Below are 10,799 nucleotides of genomic sequence, written 5' to 3'. Positions count from 1 at the left end.
TTTGTACTTTACACTTATTTTAATTTTATACTCATATTCACTTGGTACTTAATTTATCTTACCTGTATTATAGTGTATTATATTCTGATTTGCTTAGAACTTCTATCCCTGTGTGCACTGACGTGATATTGAGCAGCTGTAACAAAAGAGTTTTTCCTCGGGGATCAATAAAGTATTTCTGATTCTGATATGTATGTATATTTCTTTTAAAAATGAGTGTGATATAGCATCAGTGAAGTTTTGGAATAAGCAGATATAGAATATACTAATTCCAGATGGTTCAACCAATACTTCTTGCCACATTTATTTATATACCACAAAGACTTCAGTAGCAAGTTATTACCCATTGTTTTCACTGAAACACTTTTTAGAGTCCTGACTGACCTGTAGCTCTCCTAAACTCAGTAAAGCTAGGCCAGCTTTATCCTCTGATATTTTGCCACTAAAAGGTACACAAACAATTGTTAAGAAGTATTATCTTATCAGATCACAGAGTTTATGTTCACAGAACAAGGTCATACACACCATCTAATTTAAATAAATGGAAAAACAAACATGTGAATTAAAAGCCTGCCATTTGTTTAAAAATAGTTGTTCACTCAAAGTAGTAAGCTTATCTTGCTAAACAGTACAGCGGGCTACTACAGGGGAAATTGAGATCTGTTGTGGTTTGGATATTTCCATGGGAACCAGTGGCTATGGAGAGAGGGAGGATCCTGTTCGAGCAGCACAGGGGGTGTGTGTTGGATTCAGTGGTTTCCTGCTTCATTTAAACTTCTTCATCTCTCTAACAGCCACAGATGTGCTGGTCTTGACAAGAGAGAACCTTCATCTGCTATCAAGAGAGGCTTAGGGATCTCTTACAACAGCCTGAACTTTAAGGTGGAGCTATCAGTCCATCCTGTTCAGGACAACCTTGTGGATTATCCATATCTTCAGAATATAAGGTAAGAAAAACTTCCTGCAAATTTAACACTTGTATATATTATGACAAGATTTTCTTTTATATTCTTTTTGTGTGTGATTTCAGAACGCAACACAGCAACTTACAAGCCTATCCTTTTGATTTTACAGAGTTTGCTCACTTCTACCAGAGGACCCATGTGGGTGGTGGAGAAGATCCGCGTGTCAGTGGAGAGATCTAACCTGCCTATCCCATCAGCAGAACTCAGTCTTAAAATTGGTGACATCATGTTTGGAGAAAAAGGTGACAAACCCAAAAGGATTTCCCTCTGTCCTAATGTCATCACCCCTGACAACATCCCAGAGTTCTGCATCCCCCCAACAATCCCATCCCTGCAGGAGATGAAGAATACAGAGCAGAGCCGAGCTGCTCGCATTATCAAGGTGTATCCCTGTGAGAGGGCTAGCCCTGAAATAGAGGTGACGTGCCACGAGCCCATCAACCCACACATTATCCAAGTGGAGAGTGTGGATGAGAGCCCCTACGATGGTTGCAGTGATGAGGAGACCACCAATGCAGATCCCCAGAGCCAGGCTGCCTTATCCCTTCCACACCTGGCCAAAGCTCAGACCTGCTATGGCTTTTGCACCTTACTGGAGAGCCCCCACACCAGGAGGAAGGAGTCGCTCTTCCATTCTGATCCTGGCTCTTCTCCCCTACTGCTGCCCAGGAGTCGATCCAGCATGTGCTCCAAAGTCTCCCCCTCCACCTCGTCCTCCTCTCGTTCCTCATTCAGCCTTAATACCGTGACCTCCAGGCTTTCCCCAAGAGGATACACCCTAAACTGGCAGGCCACTCTGGATAGCGATACAACTTCCTCTACTGAATCCTCTCCTTTCAGCTCGCCACTGCTGACCAGGTGCCCTGCCAAGTCTTCCCTCTTCAAAGCACTGAGCCATGAACTGCTGTTGTCAAGGAACATGAGGAAGGCTATGGTATCCAGGAACAATTCCCTGTCCACAGATGAAGGCAGCTCCACAGACAATAGCCCCAATGTCATGAGGAGGGCATCAGAGGGGTTAGTTGAAGGCCTGCCCAGCAGCTACAGCCTGGCGCCACCCACCATCTTCCCCATGGACTTGACTCTGCACAGAGAGAGAGTAATGAAGGAAAGAATGGTACCCATAGGGAAAGATGGGAGCTTGAGACTCTCAGCAGAGTACTGCCCGGATAACCAAAGACTACGGGTTCGACTGATCAGTGCTGAGGGCCTCTATCCTCTCTCTGTAGACCCGAAGATTATCAACTGCAGTGTTAGCCTCTCTCTGGTTCCTGGAAAAGTCCAGAAGCAACGCAGCACAGTCATCAGAAAGAGCCGTAATCCAATCTTCAATGAGGATTTCTTCTTTGATAGTATCTCAGAGAAACACCTCAGCCAGCAGTCCCTTCGCTTTAAAGTAGTGAACAAAATGTCCACCCTGAAAAGAGACTATCTCCTGGGTGACTGTGATTTGCCTCTTTCTAGCATTGTGACATTATAAACCTAAGTACTTCCTTAACTGTATATTTATGACCTGAATTATTTATTTTCATTTTTGTATTGTAAAATTAGATTTTATAATGATTAAATTATGGACAACACTGAGGTTGTTTGTCTTTAATACATTTCAAATTAAGACCATGCTAAAAAGTTTCATTGTAATATCATAAATTGCGTTTGTGCAGACTGGAACAGTTCACCCAATTATATATATATGCATTTTCAGAATGCAATGCTCAGGATAAAGTTAATTTCAGAAAAACAAATGCACCACAAACAAAAGGTTAATCCTCACCTTATAATTGCTTAAAAACAAACACAAAAATGTTAATATAATGATTTACAGCCTTTTTATTCCTTGCTGTATTAATGTGGCTGCAGCATCAGCTGGTGTGAGATAACCACTGTCACGTATTTCTCCTAAGCCTGTTGTTTTCTTCCTGACCTTTCCAATGATTAAAAATATCACTAGAAACCAGAAACCTTAGAGGGGAGTTTTCAATGAATAGTATGAATAATTTTAATCAGTGCACAAAAAGCAGCTCTGTTTTTTTCCCACTATATTACTTACTGTTATATTTCAATAACAGCTGAAGCTGTATTTTTCATTAAACAAGAAAATGTTGTAGAAAATATTTATCAGTAAAACCTGTAAATACTTTTCTTCAGAGATAGATCCTTTAATAAAGATTATTTCCTTTTTTTATAGTCATGCACTGAGGTGACAAGACTTTGTCTTGCCGCTTTTACTATCTTGTACAAAACACTTAAACTCTGCATGACTATATGTACTAGCCTCCGCTCTGAATGAAAATATCAATTATGCCTAGAATATGAAAATATTTTAGGCAGCTAAAAGGATAAATAAGAAAATTAAGAATACAACTGTAATTTCAGGATAAACTGTTCTGCTCAGCTTTTCAGACAAACTATGGAGCAAAACATACCGAAGACGAAAAACAGCATCTCTCTATGCAATAGACATACATGTTTACCCAACTGAGCAGAGCAGCAGCTCTTAATGTAGACTGCAGGCAAGTATATCCTGCTGCTTTCAGCAATAAAGATCAGGCTTAAAAGCATCGGCTGCCACTATCGCTCCTAGTTAAAGATTAATAGGTTTCTCAGGGCTCAGAAAAGCTCTGATAGGAGACTGACGACTGCTGGTTATACAGTATATGACAAAGCAACATACAGTAATGTGAAGAGATGGGAAGCATTCATAAATACAGTGGTGTGAAAAAGTGTTTACCCCCTTCCTGATTTCCCTTTTTTTTTGTCACACTTAAATGTTTCAGATCATCAAACACATTTAAATATTAAAATATCTTATCAAAGATAACACAAGTAAACACAAAATGCAGTTTTTAAATGAAGGTTGTTATTATTAAGGGAAAACAAAACCCAAACCTACATGGCCCTGTGTGAAATAGTGATTGCCCCCTAAACCTAATAACTGGTTGGGCCACCCTTAGCAGCAACAACTGCAATCAAGCGTTTGCGATAACTTGCAATGGGTCTTTTACAATGCTGTGGAGGAATTTTGGCCCACTCATCTACGCAGAATTGTTGTAATTCAGCCACATTAGAGGGTTTTCAAGCATGAACTGCCGTTTTAAGGTCATGCCACAGCATATCAATAGGATTCAGGTCAGGACTTTGACTAGGCCACTCCAAAGTCTTCATTTTGTTCTTCTTCAGCCATTCAGAGGTGGACTCGCTGGTGTGTTTTGGATAATTGTCCTGCTGCAGAACCCAAGTTCGCTTCAGCTTGAGGTCACGAACAGATGGCCAGACATTCTTCTTCGGGAGTTTTTGGTAGACAGCAGAATTCATGGTTCCATTTATCACAGCAAGTCTTCCAGGTCCTGAAGCAGCAAAACAGCCCCAGACCATCTAACCATCTTGACTAATTTAAATTTGTTTGATGATCTGAAACACAACAAGTGTAACAAACATGCAAATAAATAAGAAATCAGGAAGGGGGCAAACACTTATTCACACCACTGTAGATATAAATAGCTATTGCAGCCAAAGTAATAATAATAACCTGGTGGGAGATTGGTTTTAAAGTTCAATGGCTGTAATGACACATGCTTTATAATGCAAACATTTTATGTGATTTTACAGTTTGCCATTGAAAAAAGCCTTCGGACAAATATATGATCCACTTTCAGTTTGAATTACAGATTCAGCGTAGCCACAAAGACCTGCAATCCCCCCTCAATTGTTTTGATGGAAATAAGGGTTTTGTGTTTCTACAATTCGTGGCCTAATACACAGGCTTTTGTGTTGCTATCATACATCAGAGTATCTTATTTCGGACAAAGAAACCTATAAACATCCCACACAGACAAACTACATTTTTCAACAATACCTCTGTGCACAGAATGTGTTTCAAGATCCTGTGAGGGGGCTAATACTCTTGGACACTTTTGTATTGAGTGTTGACTCAGCTGTGAAATACCCTGTAATAAATGAGCATTACCCATGATTCCCCTTCCTGGTCAACCACTGATAGGATTCAGAGGGGTTTCCACTGATCTATCTTCATTCAAAGGGCAGGAGCGTTGGTTTAATATAACATATTGGTTACAGCAGCATTAGGGCCTTGATCCAAGCTGATGCCGCCCATACAAAAATGTTATCTATCAATGGGCACAGAATAAACGCATCAAATAACAGCTTATTAACAATTCATATTAGCTTCCAGATCACATGAAACAGGCACTAGAACCTCCTGGAAAACACTGCAGCTTCAGTGTTGACCTCAATAAAATCATCACACATACCACCTTCTAACCCTTTCTATGAAACTAAACTGCCTTTCTCTCCATAACTAATAGCTCATTGGTATCGGTTTGTACAGAATGTCATGTACTTACTACTGATTACTAGAAGTGTTTTCATATTATCTGTAGGAAACATCTGTCTCCCTAAGAGCTGTGCATCATGAATTTAAATGCACAACAGGGGAAGTGCACTGGCTTAATCTCAAGTGTCTGAAAAAGGTTGCCTGGTTACCTTCATTCACCAGGATGCTTTTGCTCAGCTAATGCGTATTTATAATTTCAAAGTAATGAGCTGGAATTGACAACAACCACATTTAGAAATGATCAGGTATACTTAGATATTTTGAATATCCTTCTTCCATTTAGCTCTCTATTTGCTGCAAAGACTATTCAGTGTTCTCTAGTTTCTTGAAATGGAAAGAAAATGTTTTCATACCAAGAAACGCAAACTAACCCCTTCCCCCACCATATCTCACTTGTCTGTTTTACAGCTTCCTACGTAAATGAGTCTGTTCAAACCACTTTTCTTATCTCATTTCTTGTTTTACCAGGCTCTTATATTGTGCCAAAACATATAACATACACCTTAAAATGTCACTATAAACATGTTTGACCAGTGTAGTCACCAGTAGGCCCTTAACCTCACCTTTTTATGTTCTCAGGGTAAGAACTGCTTTGAAACTGGAGTGACGAAGGTTAGTGGACCTCTTTTGTAATTTGTTATCCATCTCCCACTGCAATCCATCAAATGTCCTGTAAAAATGTCCTTCAGATGTCATAGGCCTGATGTTGTCAGGACAAAGCACTTTGTTTTTTATCTCATTATGTTAAGGAAAGAAATATCCACAGTATTAGGATAAACTGTAAATTCTAGAGGGGAGGTTTTTACTGTAAGCCCCTTCGGGTTTCTTACCTCTCCTGCACAATCCCTGCTATGTTTGTTTTTTATATACTGTTGTTTTTGTCACTTCCTTTGTGCTAATAAATAATATAATAATAATTTAAAAAGCATTCTGATGTCTAACACTGACTGAACAGTAAGGAACTTCTTTTGTGAGTTAAGGAAAGGGGTTGAGCTTATTGACTGCATGTACGCAGATGACCATTAACATAGACTGTGTTTGTCTTCTAATAGCTGAACTATACTATACTAAACTGCATACATACACGTCATATATACTGTACATGATACAAGAAAGATAAATCCTTTCAAAAGCCAGATTTGATCTCCAGTTACAATATTAAACAACAGGTAATTTAATCAAATTACCTGATTAAAAGAAGTCAAAATATTCCATGATGTCAGTAGTGATGCTGTGAGTGATTGTTGTTTCAGGGCCATGACATCACAGTTCATGGCCCACTCTTCAAATTTGTAAACACTGCCCTCAATGTTCAGCTTTGCACCACATTAGTGGAAGTAATGAGCAGGCAATATGATATATTTTAGCTGCGTCATTATTTTGTGTGAGGACACATCACGTAAGATGAAACCAGATCTGACTGACACTCACACACATACTGGCAATGCCTGATGATGCCCCAAACTCACTTGAGTCTGCAGTATTTTATTGACGTAAGACATTGTAAAAATGAATTTAATTTGTTTATAAAATGTTCTTTTTGACAACATTGTCTGCTTTGTCTAAAATTACTGAATGACACAGTACTTGTGTGTTAAGATGAATGGTAGAACTGAAAAAAGGTAGTGTGGTTTTTTTTTAAGCCTTTATTTATAGTGTAGCTGAAGATAGACAGGAAGGGGAGATGGCATGCAGCCGCTACAGTAAGGACTCAGCCTTGGTGCTTGGGGAATGCTCTCTACCAGGTGAGCTACCAGGGAACCCCCTACATTATGGTTTATTTACTCACAATATTTGAGTTGACTAAATATATCCCACTTTATTGACATTTCCTTTGTATCGTCAGTTACAACATCTATTTAACAATGGCACAAAATCAACTTGATGCACCCGCCGATCATATTGTTATCTGTATAGACATTCTCAGTTTACGATAAGGCCAAGAACAAATCATGCTGTATCTGCACGTAGTAGACTCATCACGTAGCCTGTGCACCTGCCCTGTGTTACACCACCCACTCAATCACTTCAGGCACTGTATGGAGCTGAGCCCAAGCGTGACCTGTTCAGTACATAACAACCAAACATACTGTATGTTGGACTTCCTCACATCTGATCAGACTTATATAAACAGAACCATGATGTTTGAACCAAGGTGCTTGGTCTGGCTCAGGTAAGGAATTACTCACGAACATGGATGTTTGGTTATTGGGTATCTTGACAGTACGTCAGTAATAAGTGGAGGCTAATAATAACTCACCATGAGTCCTTGTGTAACACATCAGTTGTGTGTGTTCATTTCTCTGTTGCCCCCAGGGATATGTCTGATCACACTTGTGAACATGCTCATGCTGATGGGATGGTTAAATGCATTAGGAAAATCAGGACAGGACTTGCACAATATTGTCTGAATAGCCATTAACCAGTTAGGCAAACAGTCTGTCCCACCTGGCACAGGTCATGTGACAGGTGGGGTGGACAGGAATAGCTGGATTTGTTTGATTAATGCTAACTTTAGACCATCTTAACAAATCTTAACACAATCATGATGACTAAATACACAACATATAAAATAAAATAATAACTAGAGTTTCTTTTACAATTACTTTTAAGGAAAAACTGTGATAACCACACAGTGACGACCATATTTAAACTCAAGGCAAAACAAACTGCATGATTAGGTACCATACATGGAAAGATGACACAGTCTTCCTGCCTGTCTTTCTGTGTTTTTCCTCTTCCAATAGCACTTTCCACTCCCATGGCAACAGGCCCAGCTCCTGAGGAAACCATGGAGATCCTGCCTTTCATGTGTGAGATGCTTTTATTTCGACACATAAGTTGATAGAGGCTGTCCCTGTCTGTTTGATTCAGATGCATCTTGACTTCAGTCATGCTGCTGTTTGCATCCAAAGCCAGCTGTCAGTAGATCCTTCCTGTGAATCTAAAATGAAGTGGAGGCCAAAGTATGGATTAAGCATTGTGAATACTCCACGCTGTTCTGAGACAAACATGCATATAATTATATACTTTTTCTAGGTGGGCAGAACACATTTAAAATGAAGTTAATGATAAAGAGCTCTAAATCAAAATGCTTGTGACAAGAAAAATCCACCAATCAGTGTCACGACTCAAATCAGTGTCAAATGTGTTATTATTTAATTAACCAGGGACGTAATTTATCTGTTGCCCTTTTAAATTAAATGACGTTTATAAAGTTTTTATAATTAAAAAAAAAAACGGTGTCACATCATTTCAAATGGATGAAATCTCACTTTAGATCAAAGCTCTTTGTATTGTATGGTCGTGGTTATTAGCCAGTATGTTTTGTCTGCACAGTCCACACACAGTCTGGTGCTTGATCAGGTTCCCTGAGAGGGAGAAGCAATGAGCCACATCTAGGTCTATCTGTGTCATAACTGTCCTACTTACTATGATCCACTTACACAACCAACATCTAAACCACATAGGGGCTTCACAGTCCCGATTCCCTTGACTTTGTTTGTCCTTGACTTTGAGATATTATAAAAGTTGTGGACTGTAGAGCCAATTGTTTATTTCGATTTATGGTCTCCTGTATCATTTGTCAACTTAATTATCATATTTTAATAGAGAAATCCAATGTCATGGTAGTTCCAAAAACACCAAATTCATTGAATTGACATTTTCATTAAAATGAACCAGGGAGACAGATAAAAGCCTAATTTAGAAGATGCACAGGCTCATCTGCTTGCATTTTGAAGAACCAACAAATCCAGTAAAGCTTAATTTTGATTTCAAAGCACTGTAGTGTCTTAAAAACCCTCTTCCTCATTTACAGATTTAAAGTGCAATAAGGATTTCTCAGCTCATCTACCAGCACCATTACGAGACCCAAATCTCTGTCACTGCTTTGGGAAGGGGTAGAAACATGTCTCTTATGTTAGTGTACATTTAATGACAATGCCTTATCTTCAGTATTGTGTAATTTGAAGCTCACAGACTTGGAGCATCAATTCCCACTAGTACATGGACATACTGTATCGTCATATGAGTCATAAAAGGGCTGTAAATATAACAATGCATCAGGGACGATAGATAACAAATGGTCCACAGCCTCTTGTCACGTTACTTAACTGAGGGTAAACATGAAAGCTAGGTGATGGGTCTTTGTTTGCCAATTTGGTTTACTGGGCAACCGACTGACCAGGGTAAATTGCAGTCATTTTGTGTGTTTCACAACCGGTGGCACTGAGGAAAGAGTTTGCCTTAGGAAAGACGGCTGAGTTTAACCATGAAACATTCACACTTCAAGCTCTGAGACTGCACTTTCAAGTTAGCATAAGCCTAATTTTCCATGGTAGTCAACGTCAGAGACTACAGCCACAATAAATCTGATGTGGGAAGAATTGGCGGCTTTTGAAGCAGTGACACTGCCTTAATAAATGTCTCAACTTTGGTTGTAAGCAAGGTGTTGCTTCAGTTGTTGATGTTAAGACTGCAGACTGAGGTGTCTTGGGGCAGGTGATAAAAATGAAAGCTGAGATCTTGTGGGTGCAGCTTTTTCACCACAATCCAAGTTCTGTTTCAATTAGGTATCTTTAGACATGTATTCTTGTCACAAAGTGTCAGAATTATGTCTTGCCCCAAGGGACTAATAAAATGATGACACCTTTTAACACTAAATCCTCTATACTGTATTATGAATATAAAATAATGGTTTCTTTTTCAAAACAGGTATGCCATTTTGGAACAGAAATGTTTGCTTTGGTCTATATATACAGAATCAATATGAATAGTGCAGTACTTCAAAATGTTATTAATTAAATATATTTTCTCTATGGATACAACTCATAATCTCTTTGTAAAACTCTTAGTATAACATCGTCTAGAGACTATGAATAGAGTTTAGCTTTTCATATATGAAGAAGAAGGATTGCTATATCAAAAAATGATCTTGAGATCAACAAGTGCTGTCAAAACAGTGCAACCCCAATTGTTCTGTGATCTAATCTTCAAAGTTTGGGATGCACACACTGAGCAGTTTGTCTGATAAACAAGGCCATTTTATGTACTCAGTACTTTGTGAAAAATGGGAGACAGCTGGAAGTGTGGGTAGGCTAAACTAATAAGAGTGAGAGGTGGCAGCCTGAAAGAATGTCATTTCATCAGCTTTGTTTAATTACAAAAAACTGACTCCAAATCTATTATCAAAACTGCACTTTTCTTAATATGCATGCATTTTGAATGTTTTTTTTTTTAAAATTAGGTATTGTATTACCTGTGAAATTCAAATCATGACAACTGGAGCTGGGTTAAAGACATTAGCCCAGCTGCAATTTGTTTAATAATAATAGTGCAGATTTGAAATATAAAAATATAGGTGTGAAAGATCTGGGTGCTATGCTTACACATTACATACTGGAGTCAAAGTTGCTGCATCAATTATGAAACCACCCTTTGCAGCAGGGCGGTCTCTGTTTAAGATTCAATCCCCTTTT

The 10,799-nt window shown here is 38.8% G+C and overlaps 1 protein-coding gene across 1 annotated transcript; it reads left to right on the top strand.

The window, feature by feature from the left end:
* Positions 1–519: 519 nt before the first annotated feature.
* Positions 520–2,926, top strand: c2cd4a (C2 calcium dependent domain containing 4A). Its single transcript, XM_044193361.1, has 2 exons — positions 520–947; positions 1,075–2,926. Exon 2 carries the CDS (start codon positions 1,102–1,104, stop codon positions 2,443–2,445), a length of 1,344 nt encoding a protein of 447 aa, XP_044049296.1. The 5' UTR covers positions 520–947; positions 1,075–1,101; the 3' UTR covers positions 2,446–2,926.
* The last annotated feature ends 7,873 nt before the right edge of the window (positions 2,927–10,799 follow it).

Source organism: Siniperca chuatsi, linkage group LG4, assembly GCF_020085105.1.
Source record: "Siniperca chuatsi isolate FFG_IHB_CAS linkage group LG4, ASM2008510v1, whole genome shotgun sequence".
NCBI classification, from domain to species: Eukaryota; Metazoa; Chordata; class Actinopteri; order Centrarchiformes; family Sinipercidae; genus Siniperca; species Siniperca chuatsi.
The sequence above is the reverse complement of the archived record's forward strand: the minus strand, read 5'-3'. Positions and strand labels throughout refer to the sequence as shown.

Coding starts and splice junctions, on each gene's coding strand:
- c2cd4a (XM_044193361.1), top strand. CDS start 1,102: ATGTGGGTGGTGGAGAAGATCCGCGTGTCAGTGGAGAGATCTAACCTG.